Source organism: Tamandua tetradactyla, chromosome 4, assembly GCF_023851605.1.
Source record: "Tamandua tetradactyla isolate mTamTet1 chromosome 4, mTamTet1.pri, whole genome shotgun sequence".
NCBI classification, from domain to species: Eukaryota; Metazoa; Chordata; class Mammalia; order Pilosa; family Myrmecophagidae; genus Tamandua; species Tamandua tetradactyla.
Window position 1 is genome coordinate 97,657,683 of NC_135330.1, and position 26,915 is coordinate 97,684,597.

Below are 26,915 nucleotides of genomic sequence, written 5' to 3' on the forward strand. Positions count from 1 at the left end.
CAAAAAGTCAATGAGAGAATTTGTGACCAAGAGACCAGCTCTGCAAGAAATACTGAAGGGAGCACTAGAGTCAGATACGAAAAGACGGAAGAGAGAGGTATGGAGTAAAGTGTAGAAAGAAGGAAAATCAGATATGATATATACAACACAAAAGCCAAAATGGTAGAGGAAAATATTATCCATACAGTAATAACACTAAAAGGTAATGGACTGAATTTCCCAATCAAAAGACATAGAATGGCAGAATGGATTACGACCCAGCAATACCACTGCTAGGTATCTACTCAAAGGACTTAAGGGCAAAGACACAGACGGACATTTGCACACCAGTGTTTATAGCAGCATTATCTACAATTGCAAAGAGATGGAAACAACCAAAGTGTCCATCAACAGATGAGTGGCTAAACAAACTGTGGCGTATACCTACGATGGAATATTATGCAGGTTTAAGACAGACTAAACTTATGAAGCACGTAATAACATGGATGGACCTAGAGAACATTATGCTGAGTGAGTCTAGCCAAAAACTAAAGGACAAATACTGTATGGTCCCACTGATGTGAACCGACATTCGAGAATCAGCTTGGAATATATCATTGGTAACAGAGACCAGCAGGAGTTAGAAACAGGGTAAGATAATGGGTAATTGGAGCTGAAGGGATACAGACTGTGCAACAGGACTAGATACAAAAACTCAAAAATGGACAGCACAATAATACCTAAGTGTAATGTAACTAGGTTGGAACACTGAATGAAGCTGCACCTGAAATATGGTTTTTTGTTTGTTTGTTTGTTTGTATCTTCTGTTTTTGTTTTTTTCTTTTTCCTTTTTATATATATATATATTTTTTTATTAGTATTATTTTAATTCTCTTCTCTATATTAACATTCTATATCTTTTTCTGCTGTTTTGCTAGTTCTTTTCCTAAATCGATGCAAATGTACTAAGAAATGATGATCATACATCTATGTGATGAAACTAAGAATTACTGAGTGCATGTGTAGAATGGAATGATTTCTAAATGCTGTGTTAATTTCTTTTCTTTTTTTTGATTAATTAAAAAAAATTTTTTAAAAATGGATAAAAAAATAAAAGCACATAGTAGATTCAGGAAAAAAATAAATAAATAAATAAATAATAGAGGAAAAATGTTAAAATAAAGTCAGTTTGAAATACTAGTGATCAATGAAAGGGAGGGATAAGGAATATGGTATGCAAAAATTTTTTTTCTTTTTCTGTTTTTGTTTTATTTTTCTGTTGTCTTTTTATTTCTTTTTCTGAATTGATGCAAATGTTCTCAGAAATGATCATGATGATGAATATGCAACTATGTGATGATACTGTGAATTACTGATTATATATGTAGAATGGAATGAGCATATATTATGGATGTTTGTGTTTCTTGTAATTTCTTTTTAATTAATAAAAAATTATTTTAAAAAATTAATTAAAAAAAAAAAGCTGAATATAGAATTGCCATACGACCCAGCAATACCATTGCTGGGTATCTACTCAAAGGACTTAAGGGCAAAGACACAAACGGACATTTGCACACCAATGCTTATAGCAGCGTTATTTACAATTGCAAAGAGATGGAAACAACCGAAATCTCCATCAACAGAAGAGTGGCTAAACAAACTGTGGTATATACATACGATGGAATACTATGCAGCTTTAAGACAGGATAAACTTATGCAGCATGTAATAACATGGATGGACCTAGAGAACATTATGCTGAGCGAGTCTAGCCAAAAACTATAGGACAAATACTGTATGGTCCCACTGATGTGAACAGACATTCGAGAATAAATTTGGAATATGTCACTGGTAACAGAGTCCAGCAGGAGGTAGAAACAGGGTAAGATAATGGGCAATTGGAGTTGAAGGGATACAGACGGTGTAACAGGACTAGATACAAAAACTCAAAAAATGGACAGCATAATAATACCTAATTGTAAAGTAATCATGTTAAAACACTGAATGAAGCTGCATCTGAGCTATAGGTTTTTGTTTTGTTTTGTTTTGATTTTACTATTATTACTTTTATTTTTTTCTCTATATTAACATTCTATATATTTTTCTGTTATGTTGCTAGTTCTTCTAAACCGATGCAAATGTACTAAGAAATGATGATCATGCATCTATGTGAGGATGTTAAGAATTACTGATTGCATATGTAGAATGGTATGATTTCTAAATGTTGGGTTAATTTCTTTTTTTCCGTTAATTAAAAAAAAAAGAGAGAAGGGGTAATTGGAGCTGAAGGGATACAGACTGTACAACGGGACTGGATATAAAAACTCAGAAATGGACAGCACAATACTACCCAATTGTAATGCAATTATGTTAAAACACTGAATGAAGCTGCATGTGAGGTATAGGTGTTTTTTTTTCTTTCTATTATTGTTTTAATTCTTATTCTGTTGTCTTTTTATTTCTTTTTCTAAATCGATGCAAATGTACTAAGAAATGATGAATATGCAACTATGTGATGTTATTAAGAATTACTGATTGTACATGTAGAATGGAATGATTTCTAATTGTTTTGTTAATTCTTTTTTTAATTAATAAAAAAATACTACTAGAGCTCATTACTAAAAAGAAAAAAAAAAAAAAAAGAAAGGAAATGCTTTTGAAAAGGGTGACCAAAGAAAACTACTTGCTGAAGCTCAGGCTGTATTTTTAATTGTATCCAAATACACATTTGTGTGAATAAGCAAAAGAAAAATTTACATTGCTGGTAGTCAGAAAGATAGTTACCTGAATATTTAAGAGTTATGCAAAGATTAGTGGTAAAGCAAACTCATTTGTAAATCTATATGTACAAACCACAAGGGTTTCCAGTAAAAAAAAATATGACCATGGGCTTAGAATTTATTAAACTCCTATAATTTACAGGAAGCTGTGTAAACTGTGCCTTCTATTTTCCTAGATAGAAGAGATAATTGTGTTAATTATGGAATACGAAGAGAAATGGAGACAAAATGATGGCCTGTGGTATAATACAGGAAGGTATCTCCCTAGTGAGGAGCAAAAATTTCTTTGATGTTAAGAGTAGTGTTCCCTCAGTACAGGATGGGGAGCAGTAAAAAAAGCCATTGGACATTTATAGGTTGATCCTTACTTTCACTTAAGTTGCTTGTCAATACTCTCTTTGTAGCTTGGTAATAGATAAAGATGATTTAGTTAAAGGCCTATATACAAGTTATTTTTCAATCAGTTAAGACTAGATTCTGACTTCAATGTTGTTGAAGCTAAGGAAAATTTTCCTACTAACTTGATAATAAGTCTCAGCTTACTATATATATATTACCCTAGAGATCAACCTAGAAGTATATCTGTCCAATAGAACTGACTTGTGTAGCAATTCTGATTCTGATATGCATTCCCACCTGAATTTATGAGACCATTATTTTTTTAAATAAACATTTAGCTCTCAATATTTTTAAAACAGATTATCAGGGAGACTGACTGGATTCACAGAGAGCAAAGCTGTACACCTCTCAGGTGAATTTCAGATTTCAGCTATTAGCTGAGAAAGTCAATTCTACAGTTTGAGACCCTCCTTTCCCATCATATCCAATGTTAATAAGGAATTAGAATTGCAGATATTGGACTAATTCTTTGATATTGTTTGAGCCATACTCAAGAAAAACTGGGCCAGCTACCCTTACTCTTATATGTATTTATGAATGGAGTATCAGAGTGTATTATAGGAACAGTCAGGCCACGTAGAATTAAAATGCCTTAGAAACATTGACCTAGATTAATAATTGCTTTGGGACATTTGATATTAATATATAGTGGGATATTTGAGACTAGGTTTAAGCACATGATTGAATCAGCATTTGGTCATTAAATGCTTACTGTGTGATAGATGGGGGAAGGGAGTAAAAGTCTAAAGAAACTAACTCAGTGTCTCTACCCAACCAAGTCTTATAATCTAATAACAGACTGAATACTATTTTATATATATAGCAATTAGGACATGATGAAATTTCATCCACTCATTAATTCAGCCCCTTCTTATTGAATACCTACTGTTTGCCCCAGACTTATCTTGTCTGCGAATTATAGATTTTGTTTTGGTAGAGCAGCCTCTACTCTCTAGGAGCACAACACAATACAGTCAGTCAAGTAAATATCAATTATAATACAGTATGATAAGTGTTATGATAGAAGTTAGTATAAACTGCTGTGGAGACATGTAAGAGATGCTCTTAACTCAGAGCTGGTGGGGAGAAGGATATATGAGCCGAGTCTTAAAGGACAATTATAATTTAGCTAGATGAAGGAAAGGAGGTGAAGTCAGAAAAAAAGCAAGTTATTTAAAGATGTGAGTAACTTGTCACAGTTATAGATGTGAGTGACTGTGGCAATTGGGAAATTGCAAGAAGTATGGCAGAAGATTTTTAGCCATGACAGGGAATATTAAGAGGAGAGGTTGGTAACGAGTAAAAAAGTTTGTGCGTGATGAAAAAGTTTTAGTATTGGAAGGTGATGATGGTAGCACAGTATTGTAAAAGTAGTTAGTCCCACTGAATGTTATGTTTAAAAATGCTTAAAATGGCACATTTAGTGTTTTATGTATGCTATTTAAAAAAAAATAGAGATAAGAACCAACTCCTAAGAAACATGGGAGTAATTGAAGGATTTTAAGTAGGGGAATAGCATGATTTCATTAAGATTTTAACAAGCTTATTCTGGTGAGCTATGTGGAATAAGGGTATGGGAACCAGTTTGGAGGTTATTCTAGCAATTCAGATTAGAATCCCAACTAAATCACTGAATGTAATTCTGGAAAGAAGGGTATGGATTCCAGAGATACCAAAGAGGCAGGTATTGATTGGTCATGCTGCATGTAGGCTAACTAGTATCTTTCCAGTCTAAGTAATTGGGTAGTGTCATATATTGAAACAGGGCTGCAGAAAAAAATTTGGGCACTGAGTTATGTTTGAGGTATGTGGTAGCTTGGAGTAAAGTACCCCCAAAACATAGTAAACTTAATCCATTTCTGTGGGTGTGAAGCCATCGTTAACAGGACCTTTTGATCAGGTTACTTTAGTTAGCATATGGCCTAATTGACTCAGGATGGATCTTAATTTTATCACTGAGGGCCTTATAGGGAGGTCACAGAGAGAGAGAAAAAGCCACATGAACATGGTACTTGCTTTGCCAGCTAAGACTAAAACAAGATGTTTATAACTCTGAAGAGAGATGTGGGTTAGAGATGCAGCTGATGCCAAGGTAGTTTCTTTATGATGTGATGATAACATTATGTGACAATCCTAGAACAGTCCCTAAACAAGTAGGTGGCATATAAGTGGAAATAATGATGATGGTGGTGATGATCACAATAATAAAGCTGATTATGTCCTAGAAGTATATACAGCATTACTGTCCAATAGAACTTTTTACAATGATGAAAATGTTCCATGTCTGCACTTTCTTATGTGGTAGCCACGAGCCTCATGTGGCTACTGAGCACTTGAAATGCAGCTATTGCAACTGGAACATTTCATTTCATTTCACTTTAATGAATTTAACTTTAAAAACCACATATGGCTACTGGCTATTGTATTAGCCAGTGCAGATGTGTGGTGAGAAAGGAAATGAAGTAAGACTGGGAGTGTATCAAGATGACCACCAGCATATAAAGAACAGTAGAGTAATGGCCAGATAGTTAGGAGGAAAAGCAATATAAAGTATACTGTCTATAAGAATAATTGAAATTCTTTTGAGATGATTAAGGTGAATGAAAGTTGGCAAAACAGGTTTTCTGGATGTTGCTGAACTTAAGCTACTAAGGTGGAAGTATTTCAGGCAGACAGAATAGCACAACTAAAGGCAAAAAATAAAGAAAGAACATAATAGGACAGTAAGAAGGTTCGCCTTGACTGGAGTGGAAGGTACATGAGAGGGAGTAGGTGACCAATCATCCTGGTTTCCCAGGGACTGAGGGGATTCCTTGGATGTGGGGCTTCATTTTAAAACCAGGATAGTCCTGGCACCTGGGACTTTCAATACTAAAACCAGAAAAAGTCCTTGGGAAACTGAAAGGAGTTAGTCACTAGAATACAGGGTAAACAGTAGATGGCAAAAGTATGAAAAGACTTTCAAAGAGAGGCAGAGAGGCATTTACTCTTGCTACAATAGGGTAGAATTAGGCTGTTATAGCTGTTTTGATTAGAGAACTGAAATGAGTTAAAGCAGCTTAGTTGGAAGGATGATTAGTCTGAAGGAAAGAAAGGCCTATTCAAAGGGAACTTAATTACCTAGTTGCTGCAGTAATCTATGTCTGAGTTGATCATGGTATAAGCATTGATGTTAGAGCAGAATAAGAAAGATGTTTATTTAATGCATAATATATGCTAACCAATGAACAGCTTACATAAATTATCAATTCTCCCTAAAATGCTGATGCTGAAACTTCATAAAATTTAGAAATGTTGACTTATTTGTTCACTCACTCACTCACCATTTCCCAATATTTTTGAGTGCCTCCCCTATGATATACCAAGTTCATTTATTGTCTTACCAGAGTCAGTATTTGAGAGCAGACCTGGCTATAAAGTTCACTGAATGTGTTAGAGGTAAGAATTAAAAGGAAATATTCAAAGGGAGAAATAATAAAAATGACAAAATTTAATAACACACTGGATGTCAAAGATGAAAGATAAGAAAGAGTAAAAGATGACTATGGGATTTCTATTCTGGGAAACTTTAAGAATATTACCTCTGATAGAAGGTAATTAGACAGCAGAACTGGTCTGTGTGTGCTAGATAAGTCCAAGTCTGGATATACTGAATTTGAAATAGAAAAAAGACATTCAAATAAGCAGCTAGAAATACAGGTATAAATGTAGGTAAGTTATGATTTTATTATATATTATAATATACCAACATTTATGTGGACTCTAACTTTTCATATCTCCAATTAATCTATTTCATTTGCAAATTCTCTATAGTATAGGAAAAAATATAACATTATGACAATATTGCTAATCTATATTTGCATAAAGCTGGATTTCCACATAAGTACTAAACAGACTCTCTTCATTCCTATTACCATAAAAGAGAAGAATACAAATATACATATGCTCTCTCTCTGTCTTTCTAAAAGACATATATATAGCTTATATTTTAGCTTTAAGACATTTAGCTCAATAACTTCCTGGACTTGTTATATATGCATTAATATTGCCTAATTTAAAATTTTAAATTTCTTATGCTTTATTTTCATTGATGACCTCTTCTGTATTTCAGATGATCACAGTGAATAATGCAGTATATGAAGATAAACAGAAATTCACTGTGAACTAAAATAGTGTTTTCAAACATGTTTTAAAAAATACTCTGTTTTATGACAAATTTAAAATGTATGCTGAAGTAGAAATAAGTACCCATCAGCTTGTTTCAAGAATTACCAATTCTTTTTAAAAAAATGTTTTGATTAGATGGATTTATCAGATATCCCAGTCAAAAAGAAAGCCATGTGTTTTCCCATTATCCTACAGCAAACTTATGGCTAATCACTTATTTAGAACGTCAGAAAAGGATGTACTTAAATTCCTTATTTGGCCTACATAATTTGTATGCTCCAATTCCCTTCTAAAAATTCAAAGGTGAAGTAGGAGTCAAGAAACTTTCCTAATAGCAGTTGTAGTGTTTACAAAATATACTATTTCAAGCAGATTTCTTCATGCTAATAGCTTCCCAACTATTGCAGACAGACAGCATGAAAAAAAATACACACAAGAGTGAAAGGAAAGACTGGAACATCACAGACAATTACACTGAAACAAACAAATAAATGATAAATCACTTGTTAAAGATTTTCTAAGTAAAATTTTATAAAGTAGAATATCTGAGGTGATTACCTCACACTGTATAATCTTTATTTCATGGCTACTCCTAAACTGTTTGTGCTTCAAAAATGGTCCTATTTTTTCTTTATAAACACAAAATGCTGTGTTGTGTAAAGTATGGTGTCCTTCCTTCTTTCCTTCCTTGTATAGGTAGATGAATGGATCAATGATCTGCAATTTAACTGAAACCTCTATTTGAGAGAGCTCTACACTGCCAGTCAGTCAAGATTTGTTTAGATCATAATTGGTAATCTAATAGTATGTTAGGAGTTCAAAAGGCAACTGTTTTGTGTTACTTTAAAAATGCTATCTTTTCTTAAATGTAGCTTAAAGTTCTTAAGCATTCAATAAGAATATAATTAAATTTCAGTCTGTCCAACCAACAGGAAAGATCATTTAGCTTCAAAGTTTCAAATGACCAAAATCAACCTTGCCACTGGGAAATCTAAGACATTATATATAATTCTTTAAAGGGTTCAATTTAGACCATAAAAATATGATAATTTGGATGGTTATTTAAATTTTCTGGCTTAGATAATTAATGAATCTGAAAAGATCTGTTTAGTCATATCCCAGCTTTGAAATAGGTACGAAAGAGTACAGAGCATTATCTCTACCAGAGATTAGTACTGTCTCTACCAGAGATAGTAATAATTTTGGTTTTGGTTTGAACTAAGGGAATTCTGAAGCAATCTTTTCAAAGGATTAAAAGCAAAATAAAACAACGTTGCTGGTACAAAGCTGAAGATCAGTCAGAAATTTGGAAGGTGAATTCTTCCTTATTTTTACCTGGCTTGAAGGGATGAACAAGGGTGCACAACATGAGAAACTGATCTCATTACATTCATGATATTTTATGCATTTCAAATATGAAGTCAATCCTAAAGGTTAAGAAATAATCAGAAAATAACAATTTTGCTAAATAAGGTATATCTATTATATCATTATAATTATAAAATAGCATTTGTGTCTGGCAAATAGTAAGTGCTTAATATTTATTGAACAATTAAACAAGAGAAAAACAAAATAAACTACACAAAGGGACATCTAATATTTCCTTGAATTGAAATTTTGTATTTTATAGATACAACTACATTCTTTGATGAGATATAATCCATAACTGTATAATGATCTGATAAAGTAAATACATATTGTGAAAATATAAGAATACTGCATGCCTAGTCACAAAAATGATGACAACAATTCTGGAAAAGCAGAAAGCATGGTATTTAAGAAGGAACAATTTTTTGCTACACATTTTCCAGCTTTATACCTTAAGCAAGACAAAATCTCTTTGAGCCTTGGTTTCCTCATGTTTCAAATAAGGATATAGTATCTTCTTCAAATAGCACTGTTGTGAAGATTGAGATAAGATATCAAAATGCCAAACACAGTGCTTGTATTTTGTATTTGTATCATAGAACTGCGTCTTTTAAAAAGGACCATCGACTACATAGAGTAATCTTTACTAAGCAGTATCAGCCAGATGAGATTACAAATCATCTCACTCATATACAAATCAGCTCACTCTTATACAAATCATGGATAGATTCACTTTTAGGCATAGCTTATTATATTTTATTATTTTGTCTCATGAATGCCACAGAAAGGAGTGGCATGCACTTGGTAAAACCAATGTGCTACATTAGGGTATGAGAATTTATTTCTTGAGTAGTGGAGGTAACTGAATATGGTGAACTGTGAGAGAAAGAAGTAACTGAGTGATGGAAAGTTTGGCTACCTCTATGCTGTAAAATAAATAGTGTATTTTACCAATAGTCTCATCAAATGCCTTCCATTTGAAAAATTGACATATAAGAACATTCCTTAAAAATCTAATTTTTAAGGCTTATAGTCTAAAATTCTGTGAAACAGACACTTACCAATAAGATTAAATGGAAAAAAATTATGGAAGACTATTTCTGTTTAGAGGATTATCATGACTGTTAGATTCTTTAAGAAATTCTTCATTTCATTGGTCTTTGTAGCATCACAGATTTAAACATAAACATCACCTATGGGGTCCACAAAAATGTGGCAATAAGTGCAAGAGAGAAACCCTACCACAAATGACAAAAAAAAGAACAAATTTCATGCCAAATCAAGAAAGCCCAAGTATCACAATGAAAGGAAAAAACCCAGATGAAGCCAGAGTTCATTTAAGAGCTGAGTGCCATGGAACAAATGCCATAGCACACACAGTTCACCCCTCCTCCCCCAGAGCCAGATCCACATTCCAACCTGAGCACCCTCCTGAACACACGCTGTTACAGAGAAAGGAATACCCTGATGGATGTTGTAGGCTGTGATTGGAGATGATGCCAATGGTAAACTTGCTATACACTCTCATGGGGAATGGAGAATTTGCCTGGATGAAGTGGCAGAAAGAAATGGGTTATATATTTTTTAAACTGGAAATGATCATCATGAAGAACTAGGAAGACATATGGAAAATGTGATAAGATGATATCGACCTTCTCTTTCAAGAATTTTTGTTAGTACCATAAATATAATTACTTTGTTTTTCATGTTTTGCTCTCTCTACATATAAATGTTTCAAGAAGAAATTAATTCTCCGCAAAATAAGTTTTAAGACAAAAAACTTTGTGGCAGCTACAACTTCTAAGGAAATAAGACTGAAGATGGTTGTAATTCTATTGACTCAGTTAACTCAACTTTGCGAGTCTATGGGGTTTAGTCATGCTATTGCTGTAAGAACTTTTCCTTAAAATTTTAAGTCAAAAGTCTGGTTCTGCATATACTTTCTGGCATTTTAGACAGTGACTTCTTTCTGTTTTTCACATGATATTCTGAGATAAAATTCCTGCCATCAGAACTGAGCTGACCATACAGACCCACCCATGGCAGCGACAGTGGCACAAAGTAACACACGTAGGTAGGAACAGGCAATGTCTATAAAGTAAAAAATTAAGATCTTGAAATTCACAGGCTATTAAAGTTCTTTCATTTACTAATATTTTGAGGTATGTATATTCTTTTCTGTCAGTTACTCCACTCTGTCTCTGCTTTGGAAAATAGATACAGTTGTTCAAAATTCATTAATAATATTTCAGTGAATCTGCTTTCTAGAGACAAGAAAGCCCATTTATGCTATTGTTTAACACAATCTGAATAAAAACTGAAACCACTAAAAGAGTAAAAAGCAGTTCAAATTTCATGTAAAATATTTTGTTGAAAAAATATGAAACTCATGAATGGTAATATAAAAATATTTTAAAAATACAAGTATCAAGGACATTATTTTACTGAGTTACCTAATCAGTTATTTTTTAAAATGGGAGTGAATCTTCTATCTTATATAAAAATAGGGAAATTCTAATAAATAAAAAATAGGGGAATTATATTAACTTTTCATTTAATAATTAATTTTAAATGATCTCATATATGTTTGGATATTAAATTAGGATTAACACAATGCAAATCTTTAGCTATCAGGGACAGACACATCCATTAGTAAAAACTGGAATTCTACATTAACCAATATGAGTTTAATAATCTGGTTGAAAGGAATCTTTATGGAATTAAAGTGGTGGTATCAATCAAGTTGGCTATTTGTCTTTTCTGGGGCCTCGCCTTTCAATGTGATGCAGTGACTATCAAAAAAGTTACCCAGACAAAAGTGCAGTATAAGTATAGAAGTTTTCCCCTAAAACAGGTGACTTTCCCCCTTTGGTACCCTCATTCCTTTCAGCAGAGTGCAAAGTGCAAGGCAAAACAAATTAAGGCAAAAGGAAAATAAAATAGGAAAAATGGTGAGGGTGAGCATATTGATCATGTAAGAAAATACATGCAAAATATACCTCAGATACACTGTAGGTAGACGAGTACGAGGGAAGCCAAGCCTGGTTTTGCAGTGGGGAAAAGAAAACACTGTTAAAGAGGAAATGATAGCATAGTAAGGGTCTTAGAAGTTTAGACAGCTCCATCACCAACACATTTGCCAGATAACAAAACAGTCTTATAAGCAGAAACTTGAGTTTAAAATCATCTCGAGGTTCAAGCTATTTGAAGGAGAATATTGTGATTAAAAGCAAAACAAAACAAAATAAAACCTGGCTTAAAAAGCAGAAAGAGTCCATGACAGAGATGGCTCTCCTTTGGCCAAAATCTGGTATGATCTTGCTGAAAAGATGCTCATTTGAGGAAAAAGCAGCAAGCTGGCCCCTTTTCAACACTGATCTTCATTGGTTTAACATTAGTAAACTCCACATGAAGTTATTTATAGAATGACTACTGTACATCTTCATATTATTCTCTAAAAGGGCACCAAAGCCAGCTCGGTATCCTGATTGTGATTTTCTGTTACTATTTTTTCAATTTTCAGTACTACTGAATGTACATAATTATATATATTTCCAATGGCAACACTATAAAATGTTTTCCCATACAAGATAAAAAAAACAACTGAAACGCAAACTTTTTCTTACCAGAGAATTTCATTGTTCTTTTAAACCAAAATTTTATCATTAATTTTTTAAACTGCCATTTTATAATCAAAATCATGTTTAAACTTTATGATTCAGCATTCATACTTTTATGGCCTGCTTTTAACTTTCTATGTTGGCATACTGCCACATTCAATTTTGTGGCCTGTTCTTTCATTATGTTGTCACATTGCCACGTGAGCTGAAATTTTAAATATGTACTCTCTAGTTACAAATTTTGCATGAAGTTCCAAATTGCAAAGTTTGGGAACTGAAATGAAGACATAGGAGAAAATGAGAAAGTAGAGGAATCAGAAATACTCTTATCTGATTTGCTATTTTATTTCTGGTACCTTGCACAGAAGGTGCACTTTTATTTATCTGATTTGCACTTTTATTTCTGGCACTTGCACCACTTATTGGTGCTCAGTAAGAGTTTACTGAATGAATGAAGATACAAATTGGTTTTCTTGTACTCTTAAAAAACTGAACAGTGTGAAATAACATCACAATGTTTTGAGCTTATTTAATTGGTACTCTTCTGAGGTGATTAGAATCTATGGTAAGCAAAATAAAAGCAATAAAAATTTGTGATAAAGGTGTCATTGCCACTTACTGGGTTTATTGAGGTAGTTTCTAAAATATGGTCATTTTTTACATATTAAGAACTTAAACCATTTAAATTTCTTTAGCAAGATGCTAGTTCTAAGGAAATCCTGCTCTGCATGTTTATTCTGTGTCTATTACTGCAAATGTAAAACTGAAAAACTTTATCTTTCAAAACAGTTTGAGTGTTGTTTTTTTCCTCAGTTCTCCCTTTTTTTATTACTAATGAAATTTACTTTTCAAAGAATCATTTTATCAGTATCTTATTTTGGGATTAAAGTCAGTTCTGAGAAGAGCAATTCTATGGTGAGCATTATGTGTCACTTCACAGATGTGTCACTTTTACAAATGATGTTTTAGGCTACTATAGGTGAATTTATAAGATTTTGAAGAGAATATTTTAGTTCTAAGCACAGATAAGTAGAATTTGTTATTTTTTAGTAGAACTAAAACCTCAGAATTGTAGTAATTAAGCTGTCATATTAAGGGAATAAAATTAGCCTGTTTTCCAAAGAGACATATCTAAAATGAATTTACTGTAATCTTTATCATTATTGTAGTCTAGTCATATTTATAAGACAGAATATACTCACAATGTTACATAATTTTATAAATGAAATAGTTAATAAGTGCATATTATTATTATGACTAAATAACAAAACATCAAACAAAGAAGACAGGATACTCAAACAATGTTCTATATACAAGAACTAATAGGCATTGCATCAAATTTTGCCCAAAGAAAGTAGAGTCAGAGACAAATTGAGATAAACTATTGAGGTAGAGCCATTTCTATAAGAATGAACTTCTTACAGAAATGTTTACTCATTTAAAGGCGAATACTCCTGATATTCTTTACTCAGTCAAAGCTGGTTGATTTGATGCAGATTTTTAAGGACTGTATTTAATTGATCATGTTAAGGTATCTTTCCCAGTTGTACCAAATTTCCTATAGAAAGTATAATGATAGTAGGTGAGGGCAAATAGGAAATTTAGCAGGAAGCAAAAGCTGAACACAGTCTTCATGGAAAAGGTGTAATGAAGTAATAAACAAAAAATGCAATGCATAAAGCAAAAATACTCTATAAACACATTTTAAAAAAATGTAAGAAGGCAAGAATGGAATTCGGCTTTAAATTCTAAATCCCTCCAAAAAGAGAAGGGCAATTATAATTTATAGTCTATTTATAAATTTGATTAGTTTCCAGAATTCTTTAAAAAAGGGAAGCATTTTGGAGAAAACTCACATGCAGATGCTTGGAGAACATTTGCTTCAGAGCTGACAGAAAAATGGATGTTTGGAGATGCTTGGGGTGCTGACAGAGAGAGCAGATACCCAGACAAAGGCAGAGCCCAGTGCCTTCCTATGAGATGCTAAGCAAGCCAGAACCCAGAATTGTAGCCTGGAGGAACTAAGTGATGGCCCATATATGCTTAGAAAGGAAACCACTGGCATTAGAAGCTGGAAGCAATGGAATGAGAAACAAAATCAAGGACCAGCAGATGCCAACCCTGTGCCTTCCCAGCTGAGAGGTGTTCCAGATAGCATCAGTCTTTCCTGAGTGAAGGTAGCTTGTTGCTGGTGCCTTAATTGGACATTTTTTTGGCCTTAGAACTGTAAACTTATAGCATAATAAATCCCCTTTTAAAAGCCATTCCATTCTGGTATATTTCTGGAAACTTAAACTAATACAAGATCCTCAAGAGAAAGACTACCAAGACAGAATATAGGAGAAAAGAGAAGAAACAGACACTGAAGAACAGGATGATGAAAGTCACTATTTTCCCAAGAGGGAGAGATTTCATTATTGATGAAGAAAGACACCTGATTACAAGGAATTAAAACAGGAATTGGAGGTAAGGAAATGAAAGTAGTGAATATGGATTACTCTGTTAAGGGCCATTTGTACTGTTTCCATTTGGTGGGCATTATGAGCAATGTCACTATAAACATTCCTGTTCATGGATTATGATACACACATGATTAAATTTCTAGGACACGTACACATACATGCAGGTGTACAATTACTGGTTATGGAGAATAAATACTCTCCTTTACTAATTACCAAATTAGCTGAACCACTTTATATGTCTATCAACAGAGAATGGCGAGTTCCTCTTACTCTACAACAAATTGCCTGTACTCAATATTGCCAATATTTTCAAATCTGGTGGGTGTGTAATGATATATCTTTATGGTTTAATTTGTTTTTCCTTGATTCCTAATAAGAGTGAGCACCTACTCATATGATCATGAGCCATCTAGAGTTTCTCTTTAGTGAAGTCTTTGTTAGTTTATTGCCCATTTCACCCTTATTGCATTGTTTTCTCTTACTGAATTGTTAGATTTATGCATCTAGTCTAGATAACAAGTTCTTTATCAAATATATATGGTATAAATACTTATTCCTACTCTGTATTTTATCTTTTCACTTACTTCATCATGTCTTTCTGTAAGAGGAAGCTTTTAATTTTAATGTAGTTAAATATAGCAATATTGTCCTTCATTGTTAGTAGTTTTTGTGTTTTAAAAAGAACCTTCTTAAAAGGAAATGTCTTCATATAGATTCTGATGGTGAAGTCATGGCTATGTGATTATACTGGGAACCATTTATTTTTTAACTTAGGTTAGATTGTATGATATGCAAATAAACTGTCTAAAAATGAACAGAGAGAAACAAGTGCTGAAGAAAATGCGGAGAAAGAGATGTACCTATTCACTTTTGATGGTGAAGCTGAGAGGTGCAGCTCCTTTGTAGGGCAGTGTGATGGTTCCACATGGGTGGGATTGCCATATGATCCTGCAACCCCATTGCTAGGTATATAACTCAAGCAACTGAGAATGGGAATACAAATAGACATTTACACACTGGTGTTTATGGTGGCAGTGTCTGTAATGGATGGAGGTGGCATAAGAGTACAATTACTAAGGAATGAAAGGGGGAATTGTGGTATAGTCAATGGATGACTGAGCAAGAATGAAGCTGTGAGGCATGCAACTAGGTGAATAAAATGGTGAGGCATGCAATTAGCTGAATGAAGCTTGAGGATAATATGTTGAATGAAATGTAAAGAAACAAAAACACAAATATTTCCATGCCTCACTCTTATGGGCTAACTATAATATACAAACTTGGAAAACTGAAGTTGAGAGCATGGGTTATCAGATTGCAGTCTATTGTATAGCATCCTAGATTATAAATTCTTACACCAGTAACATCTATTTCAAAGTTGTAACCATTATTTCTAAACTCTGAAACATTTGTGTATAACCTGGTCATTCTCTGAAACTTCGGGTATCTATGTGACACCAAAGTCTCAAAATTAGAGCTCTGAAGCTTTGAAAGTCAGCATTATTCCATCGAGCAACTATTAAAAAAAGTTGAAAAAGTGATCAGACTTCAAATAGAAATATGAATGAAGCTGACCTGGATAGGACTAAGGTAAATCAGAATACAGGGTAAAGGATTAGATGGACCATATCTTAAAATTTCAACTTCTCTGTGAGATCAAAGGAAGAAATACTTGGTACAAAATTTATATTTTGGGTAGTGCATTGTCCAATTCAACTTGTATGGTCAGCTTATGCAAACACAATAATTACATGGAATCTTGAAAAGGGCATGAGATCTTGTTGGTTTTTACAGGCTAGAGGATACCCAGATTATGTTTCAGGGTAACTTGGGCAGAGGATTAAAAAGTATTTGCAAAGCCCTGTTGGGGGATTGGGGAGAAAGGAGGAAATATTAAACTTTCCCATCTGGGGAATTCCTAATATTCTCGCAAACAGTGGGAACAGTCAATTCAATAGGCTGAGCCCTTGATCTTGGGGTTCACTCCTATGAAACTTACCCCTATGAAGGAGAAGCTAAACCTACTTACAATGATGTCTAAGAGTCATCTACAGTGAACCTCTTTTGTTGCTCAGATGTGGTCTCTCTCTCCAAGACAACTCTGCAGGTGAACTCACTTCCCTCTCCTCTAAATGGGACATTATTCCCAGGGGTGTAAATCTCCCTGGTAACATGGGACAGGACTCCCAGGATGAGCTGGGACTTGGCATCATAAGCTTGAGAAAGCCTTCTTCAGCAAAAGGAGGAGAGAGAAATGAGACAAAAAGTTTTGGTGGCTGAGAGAGTTCAAACAGAGTTGAGAGGTTATCCTGGAGGTTATTGAACCAGTAATTTTCATTCAAAAAAATTCATTTTTTAATAGAGTAGTGTTAAATACAAGTAAAAATTTTCCTCTTCTTTGGTTGTTTTCCCTACACTTATACAAGTTTACTGATTGACTTAGCTAATATTACTCCTACATAATGTTTACAATTATGGAGAATATATTTATGCTTGATTAAATTGAATCATTTCAACAATAATTTATGTTGCTTGAAGATAACTTCTAAGATCTTTAGGTAACTTAAACTTTGGACTGATTAAGTTAATGGACACTCATCAGATACATAGACAATTTTTAAATAAATTGATTAGTGATTACAATTTTAAGCTTACATATTTTTGTTCCTTATTTGTATTTACTATATAGATGCTACAATTTTGGGTCATATTTATGAACATCTTTTTGTCTGACTTAGCAAACAGTAAAAGGGTTATATGCAGTTGTAGAAAGTTGCACTACATATATGTTCATGAGCTTTGCTAGTCTGCTAAAATGCATGTATGTCAGACAGTTCTCAATTATTCACCCCCAAGCTTTATCAGCAAAATAGAAATCAGTTAATTCTGTTAAAAGTTATAATTAAAATGTGTGGTTGAGAATATACTAGAAGCAAAAGTAACAGAGAAATACAATTATGTGTGCACGTGCTTTTTTTTTTTAACATGGGCAGGCACTGTGCTTTTGTTTTAAAGGAAAAAGAGATGTTTTGTCCTAAAGCAATGTTTCTTGAACTTTTCTGTCTCCTGACCCCTTGAAATTTATTTACAACCCCAAACAGCTTTTGTATATGTGGGCTATAACAACCAACATTTACTGAATTTGAAATTCACACAGATAACCAGGCCATTCAGAATGAATGGGGCTCATTAATGAAATAAGTGCCAAATAAGCATTCCCATAGTTAACACAGCATCTATAGTAGCTTTGAGAAACCTGAAGGCCTTCTTTTTCATTCTTTTTTTTGATATCTATTTCTTCCTTTTCATTCTTTTCTATGGATGCCATGTCTGACAACAAGAGCATTATACTCATTTATGTATAGCTCTTTAAGTCTAAACACTCTATAGCATCTGTCAAAAAGATGAATATTGACAAAAGACTTTATAACTTTAATAAATGAGAAAAGTTCCAGGGTGGTACTACATGAGGACATCCAGTTAGACAGTTTAACAGCCTTTGTCAACTAGTTCCTCCAGGGAATTAAGGTCTAATGTTGTATGATATTCATTGTATGTAATGAATTAACTTCTCTCTAATGCATATAGAATGGTAGTAGTTATATACACACCTTGAGAGAATAGGAATAAAGAAAAATCACTCAAATCATTTTTGATATACTAACCCGAAACAGAATATAATAATGTAAATCTTGGTTATAAATACAGAAACTTCCAATTATTTTAGTTTGAAAACCAAAATGATGTTATAGTTGTGGTGGTTGATTTATGACATTAAGAAAACAAAACAAAACAAAAGACAATCCTGCTTCAAGTTTGGCTCATTTTGGAATATTTACAGTTTATAGCAAAGGCATATCTGAAGAATTGACATATTAGTTGTCAAATGAAATTCACTAATAATTTAACTCTATTTGGCCTCTGATTAAGCCAAATTTCTATCTAGCCAGGTATGGTTTATTCAATACAACATTGGTAACATTTGGTAGTAAATTTCCCAAGAGACTACCGAGGCTGAGTTGTTTTTGTTTTTTAATTCTAATGTTTCTTCTTCCTAAATATTTAAACCCAAATTTTAACTTGTTACTTCTTTTTCCTTTCATTTTTTAGCCATAGTAGAGGGAGTCAGGTTGACTTTTTTCCAGCCATGGAAATTCTCACTGCTTAATGATTTATACGTATTGGTTTAATTTTTTCTAACCTGGGGGATTTTTGAGAACTGCTATTTAGCCAGTGACTGAAAGAATGAATATATATTCTTAAAAATTTCTATCCAAAGATTAGGAATCACAGAGTTTACATAGATACTCAACTCTGACTGACTGTAATGAGAACATAGTGAAGGAAAAAAATGAGATGCAAAAACAATGAGGAATAAAAGCAAGGTTAATACAAATTAATATTAGCTTGACCAATTTGTCTACCTTTTAAGACTCAAAGTGATCATCTTAAGGGATGATCTTAATTAAGCCACATAACTTATTTAAAGATATGTGACAAAATTGGTAAGGGAAAAAACCCCAAAACTTCTGAGCAGTGCATTTCTTGGACATAACATGATGATAGTTCAATGCCACAAACTAGAGAATCGTTATGGCTGAGTACCTTAGGCACAGGAGAAACTCTATTAAAGTAAATTCCTTCATCAAAAATACTCAGTGGTAATTACATTTTCACCAAAAAAACACTGCTGAAGAACCTACAGAATAAAATAACATGTCTTCCAGGATACGTTACAGCTTACTTCCAAGGAGAGGAGGTAGGCTGAATACTTGCAAAATTATTAATGCAAAAGCCTCTTGTCTTACCCGTTCATCTGCATTGCCTGTTGCATGATGGAGATAATTGATGAGACCAGGGATGGGCTGTTCACCATGTGCCATAACAGCAGGACTGGTGTAGAATGGATATTTCTAATGCACAAAACATAACAACTATGAATACAGTGACATGAGAACATGAAACTATACAAGTAAAAAGACTGAAAAGGAAAAAGGGGGAAAAATAGAACAATGAAATGCCAAATTTTTCTAAATGTAGGATGAAACAATCAGCTTAGATCTCAAATGCTATAAGCCTTTTTCTTAAAATAGAAATGGGTTATGTTTTTTACTCATTTAATTAAGAGTAAAAGAGAAGGGACACATAATGATTTTAAAATACAACTATTTTATCAATCAGTTTCATTAAACAACAACAACAATACATACCACTTAGAATTTAAGTAGCCTTAGGTAAGACTTAATGGATCACTGAACATATTTCAAGACAGAATAATCTGGTCATTAGTGAAAAAACCACCTACTTGGTTGTATGAATCGATACTTCAAAAGTATTTCACCACAATCCATTCTAATCTACATGTTGCAAGAAAAAACTTCTACACTATGTTTTAGCCTAAATATCTGGATAACCTATAAACTATATGGATTATTTTATATGGCAGTTAAATTTTCCATCTTCATGCTCTCAATCAATGAACAAACATCATTCTTGGAAATAATATGCTACTTTTAAAGATATTAAAACATAGTGGCTGGTTTAAATTTTAGTATTATAAGTATGTAAACCATATTTTTTTATTAATTAAAAAAATTAACTAACATTTAGAAATCATTCCATTCTACATATGCAATCAGTAATTCTTAATATCATCACATAGATGTATGATCATCATTTCTTAGTACATTTGCATCAATTTAGAAAAAGAAATAGCAAGACAACAGAAAAAGAAATAAAATGATAATATAGAGAAAAAATAAAAATAAAAAACAAAAAATATATATAAAAAACAAACAAACAAACAAAAACTATAGCTCAGATGCAGCTTCATTCAGTGTTTTAACATAATTACATTACAATTAGGTAGTATTGTGCTGTCCATTTTTGAGTTTTTGTATCTAGTCCTGTTGCACAGTCTGTATCCCTTCAGCTCCAATTACCCATTATCTTACTCTGTTTCTAACTCCTGATGGTCTCTGTTACCAATGACATATTCCAAGTTTATTCTCTAATGCCGGTTCACATCAGTGGGACCATACAGTATTTGTCTTTTAGTTTTTGGCTAGTCTCACTCAGCATAATGTTCTCTAGGTCCATCCATGTTATTACATGCTTCATAAGTTTATTTACGTAAATCATATTTTGTGACTTTAAGATGACCAAATTTACTCAAATACCTCCAGAATTTCCCAAAGACAGAATCTATAATACTCTGTCTAACAATACTGTTACTAGCATTGATTACTCTATTAAGTTAAAAAATGCAAATATATTATATCCACTTCCCCTCTATACCATTAGGATAAATTATTTCAAGTAATATTTAAGTGCTTAGTTTAAGGAAAATTCAACAACTTTGAACTGAAAAGCTTTATCATTTTTAAAAATGTATTCATCTTTCCTAATTCATTTCTTGGATCATCTAACTCTTCTAGCTTTAAGTTTGCATGTTTGCTGCTCCTTCAGGAATTTGTGAAATTTTGATGTTCTGAACATATGAACATTTTACATTTAATATGCTGACAAAATGAATCCTTCAAAGAGTTATTAAATGCCCCATGTTTATCATGGAAGCTTTTACTTAATATGTTTCAGCAATATCTTTACTGCCTCAGAATTCAGAACAAATCTGAATGCCTTCAAGGACTCTACAAGTGGAAGGAACTTAGTGGTGGAATGCAACAAATATCTCAGTTCTTTTTCTTTAGCATACCCTGAGGAGGTATGAACCGCATATGGAGACAGGATGGAACGAGGGATAAAATCAGTACATTTACCTGTGGGTCCTTTGGAACTTTGGGTCTGTCTCAGCAAGCTTACCTTTGCAGAAATGGCTGCTGCAGTTATATGTGATGAGGAACTGTCTTCTGTTGAAGCAACACCACTGTCTTTCTTTTCTTCTTCCTCTTCCTCACACTGAACCCCTTTGTCTTCTATCTGTTTATGGGGGCTGGTTGCGGGAGGAGGAGAAAGAGGAGGTGGTAGGGATGGTAAATCTTCAAGTTCATCATGCACCTCCTTCACTTTTACAATGGCATCTCGTAAGAGGTCAATGGCATGAGGTAGAGCTGGCAGTGTGAACTGAAAGCATTCCCATATGCAAGAAGAAAAAAAAATGAAGATGAAGCACTTTTCTAGGCATATAAAATGGTGGCAATTAAATTTATTTGTGTATTTAGATCAGTTTCATCTGTGAATTTGGATCTGGCCTCAAGAATGAAGAACAAATTAAGGCATTGCCTTTGCATGGTGAAATATGAAGGATGGCAAATTTTACAATATTCTTCATAAGCTGAGGAACTAAAGTACTATCTAAGCCCACACTGCATTTTTTTAAAGTAGAATTTTCCCGCTTTGAGTTTTAAAGCAAGATTATAGAAAAGACATGAAGCGGTTTCACCTTTTTAGAGCAGGGCACTAGAACTAAAACTCCAAATGAGGAGCAAATTACTTCATTCAGGGAGCTAAAGTCTGGACTACTATCATACAATATAGATAGACAATGTTATGTAATACGTGCACAAATAGCTCACACAGAGCACTGCATAGAAGTCAGTATAGTCTGCTGCTCCAGTGACTGCCATTCCCTATAATATCCCATCATAAGAGAAATAGGTGAGGACTCTAAAATAAAATATACAAATATGTTTGCAAAAATAGGCAGATCTTTTTCTTTCCCTTCAAGGAAACTTACCTTAAAATAGAAGATGCAAAGGAACATGTAAGTGTTTGGAGGGTTACTGGGATATTAGGACCTTTATTTTCTGACCTCTGTTTGTATGGGTCAATCACTTTGCTGTTTAAACATTGTGTAATGAAGAATTTTACCTTGCCCAAAGAGAGCTCTAGCCTTTGTCCTTTCTGGGAGGTAATCTCTGTGCCCTTGGAATATCATGCCTGATAGAAGAGTCTTTGTCTGCCCCAAAGTTTCTATTTAGAAAAATATTCAGCTAACAAATAAAGAAGGAATGATAAAATTAAGATATCACAATTTTGCAACCTGTACTGTTCAAGTAGATCTAAATTTTCAGGCATCAGTTTCTGATAACATCATAAAGGAGCATTTTCTTTCTGCATCTTCAAACTTCTCTCTCTGTGTTGGCTCTCAAGCCAAAATGGTTCATTCTTGAAGGACTCCAGTAAGCAACCCCACCTTGAATGGGTAGAGACACATCTCCATGGAAACAACTTGATCAAAAAGATTCCACCCAGGGGAATGCAAGGGTAGTTCAGTGATAGAATTCTCACCTGCCATGCGGGAGACGTGGGTTTGATTCCCAGTCCATGCACTTTCCAAACAAACAAGGAAAGCAAACTAATGAAAAAACAAACCAAACAAAAATTCAACAAATGGTGCAGCAATAAGGGGATACTCACATGGAAAAATAATGAAATGTGACCCCCGCCATACTGCATAAAAATGGGAAAAAAAAAAGTAAAAAAGATTCCACATAGGAACATTGAATTAGGATTAAAAAACATGGCTTTTCTGGGGTACACAACGGTTTCAAACTGGCACAGACGGTTATTATGAGGATTTAATGAGTTAAAATATTTACCATCTTGCCCTTTACAAAAAGTTTGTCAACTCCTGCTCTAAGTCATTAGGGTTAAACAATCAAGTCTAACTATGTTCTACTCAAATTGCTGAAGAACCTCCTGGGAATTAAACAGAATCCCTTCCTTGCACCTCCTGAGCCCCCAATCATAAACACCATGTTTTCCCCACTTCTGGAAGCTGATCATTTATAAAGATAAAGCCTGAAAAAATTATTATGCATAATTAGCACTTGTGGTAAAACCAGACACAAAAATGTGGATGGGTGAAAATGAAAGACAGAACCAAATTCCATCTTGTTTTATCCAGAACTTATAATCCTTCTGAAGAAAGGCCACCCACCTGTTACCTGGACACCAAGACTCCAACTTGGTAGGAGTCCAAATTTTCACTTCTAAGGTTCAGAAATCAGCAAACTATTGCCCAAGGACAAATCCTGACCCCATCCTGTTTGTTACATGACCTGTGAGCTAAACGGTTTTCACATTTTTTAATGGGTGGAAAAAATTAAAATAATATTCCATAACATGAAAATTACATGAAATTAAATTTCAGTGTCACAGGTAAAGTTTTACTTGACCACAACCATGCCCATTGGTGTATGTACTGTGTATATCTGTTTTCAGGCAAATGTAACAGTGTATATCTGTTTTCAGGCAAACGTAACAGAGCTGAGTAGTTCTGACAGGGCTGTAAGGCCTACTATTTACCATCTGGCTGCTTACAGAAAAGTTTTGCTGACCCCCCACCCCCCCCACCCCCCCACCCCCCACTGCAGTTCAAAGGTTTTCAAAATGTAGTTCCTGGACCAGCATCAGCACAACACCTGGGAATTTTCAGAATTGTAAATTAAGCCCTACCAAATCAAAAATCCTGGAGGTAGGCCCAGCAAGCTTAGTTAAGTTCGCCATCCAGATGAATCTGATGTACATCAAATTTTGAGAATCATTGCTCTAATTACCCTGAACAAGTCAGTCGACTGAATCTTGTTCTGGCTGCATTCATAATTTTAAGAAGCAGAAAGGGACATCAGAGAGGTGTATTGTTTATCTTTAGAGAAATATTCCTATTTCCCTACAATTTAAAAGGTTCATGTGGGGGAGGGGAGTTCTCTTGGTTTTATTCTACTATTGCCTCCCACCTTCCATCTGCATCAGCACCATGAAATATTTTTCTTCCACCTATCTACTATTTCCTGCCCTACAGAAACAAGGTTTTATGGGAAATAAAGAATAATCTAGAATGGACTTAGCTTAAACTGTTTCCTTAGTCTAGGGTTTGAATCTTTCCCTTTGAGCATCTCCATCAGAGTCACTGTAAGGGCATGGACAAAGGTATATGTTCTTTAACCAAAACTGAATGATGACTGAGCATAGAACAGCATAGCTTATATAGGAACTCCCTAACTGATACAGAGAAAATGGGGAAGGGTAAGGTATAATCGATCTGCTGCCCAGATATAAATGGCAGAGAGCGAGACTGGTGGGCTGGAGTCTCCTGACCTCTGCTAGAACTGAAAACAGAGGAGAAACACAGCCTCAACAGTCCTAAGCCAATCAATCATTAGTGTATTAAAATAGTGTCCCTAGGAATTCTTAAAGACTGGCAGGTAATAGCCAATGAGCTACCTGGAGGTTCTAACCTAACCCAACTCAGACCCCAAATTTCTGCAGGCGAGCCCACATCAGACGGAAAAGAAGAACCATCCTGAAGAACCCAAACAACCCACAGAATTGTGACATAACAAAATGGTGATTTTAAGCCTTGAGATGGTTTAATGTAGCAGCAGATAATCAAAACATAAACTGCTGCATGAAAAAAGTTACAAAGAGTTAATTACCATTTGTGTTGAAAAAAAAGTTAGGATCTATTTAACATGTGAACACATTTTTCAAACGCATTTTCTATAGAAATAGGCTTCCCTACTCCATACTTCTTTCCTCTCACCTCCGGTCTTTTATTTTTTCACAGAACTGATGACAAAAACTTGAGAACCTCTCCACAAACAATCAAGACATCCTGAAAAGTTAACCTCTTTTCTTTAAACATCTTCTCTAAGAATTCAATTTATTATTTTTTGACGAACACATTTAAGAATTGAGTGCCTGGCCTAAAAGTAAGTTTTAATAAGTTACTGGTTTCTACTCACAAATAAAATAGAATTATTCTGCTCAATAACATGAGCTTAGCTTAATATTTTTATAACACATGTAGGAGGACCTGAGATGCCGTTAGAGACCCAAAAGGACAGCCAAGAGAGTCTTTTGCTCTCCAGGTTCCAAGCTCCAAATAATTCAGAAACACTGCCTAAACGTGTGCCAATCAGATGGCCTTTAGCTAAACACAGTCCTTCCAGAGCTGTTAATTACATTCGCCCCTAGAAATGTTACTCAACGTTTGCATAATATAGGACGGTAGGGCCTGGAGACCCCAAACCAAACAAAGGGATTCTCAGCACCGTAGAACCCAAGGAAGTCTGGTTTTGCAAATTCGGAGATAGGACATCTGAAAATGACTAGTATCATTATGGCATTCCAAAGATAACGATGAGTCCTAAACTCTGCTAACATTCCTCAAAATAAGTATGTTTACAATGTTGCTTTCCTCAAAAAAAAAATTATTAAAATCATTAAGTAGTATGTGAAATATATTTCTATAAACTAAAAGTATATAGACCAGGAGACCCTTTTTGTTAAAAACAGAACAGCAAAAGTTTTGCGGCTCTTACACACCGTAAAGGGGGGAAAATACAGGTGTAAGAGAGATCCTGCCAGCAACCCCAAGAGCCAGGCTCCAGATGTGCAGCGGCGCCGGCATCTCCCGGCCAGTGACGCCAAGGGAGAACGCAGCGCAAACCTGCCCATCACCCTAGGGAGCAACCGCTGCCAACGTGGGCACCGAGGTGGCCCGAGTCCGGATGCGAGGGAAAGGAGCAACAAGAGGAGGTGAGCAACTCACTATTCAGCCAGAACAAATCACACCCGCGGAACTGGAACTAGGGAGACTTCGGGGACGCACGCTTTTGACTTTAGATGCAGACGCGCGTGACAGAACCTAAGCACACACAAAAAAATGCCATCGAAGGGCCCAAGACTCACTCGCCTCTGCAGAGGAAGGGATCCTTGCGCCGCGCCTCGGAACAGGGCCGGAGGTCCACGCGCCCGGGCCTCGGACACCGCGAACAGAGGGAGCCCGGGGGTCGTGGGCTTCCTCTCCGCCCCACGACCTGGGGCGAGGGTTCCGAAGCGGGGAGGTGCGGGTGACCCCGGCTTGACCCAGGCAGGGACGCCGCGCAGAATTCAACAGAAGGCTACGACGCAGCGGGACCGCCGGAGAGGTGTCTTGGGAAATGGCGCAGGGTCTCCAGTCGCGGGCTGAGGAGAGAGGAGGAGGGGAAGCCAGCGTGGTCCGCGCGGACGCGGGCGAGAGGGCGCTCCGGGACGGGCCGCCCCGACTCACCTCTTAATGGTCCGCGGCCGCTCGGCGCTCCGGTGTCCCGCTCCAGGCTGCCTGGCCCGCTCTTTCCTGCCGCCGCCGCCGCCGGCCTGCGCTCCAGTTCTGTGGAACCGCGTCCAGCGCCGC

The 26,915-nt window shown here is 35.0% G+C and overlaps 1 protein-coding gene across 1 annotated transcript in view; it reads right to left on the reverse strand.

The window, feature by feature from the left end:
* LOC143681205 (uncharacterized) overlaps positions 1-21,585 on the reverse strand; it is an 88,679-nt gene extending 67,094 nt beyond the window's left edge. The window contains exons 1-2 of the mRNA XM_077158021.1: positions 21,553-21,585; positions 19,582-19,686 (exon numbers count right to left, since the gene is read on the reverse strand). Of these exons, the coding sequence (XP_077014136.1) occupies positions 19,582-19,649 (68 nt within the window). The 5' untranslated portion in view covers positions 19,650-19,686; positions 21,553-21,585. The remainder of the gene's footprint in view (positions 1-19,581; positions 19,687-21,552) is intronic.
* Between the last annotated feature and the right edge of the window lie 5,330 nt (positions 21,586-26,915).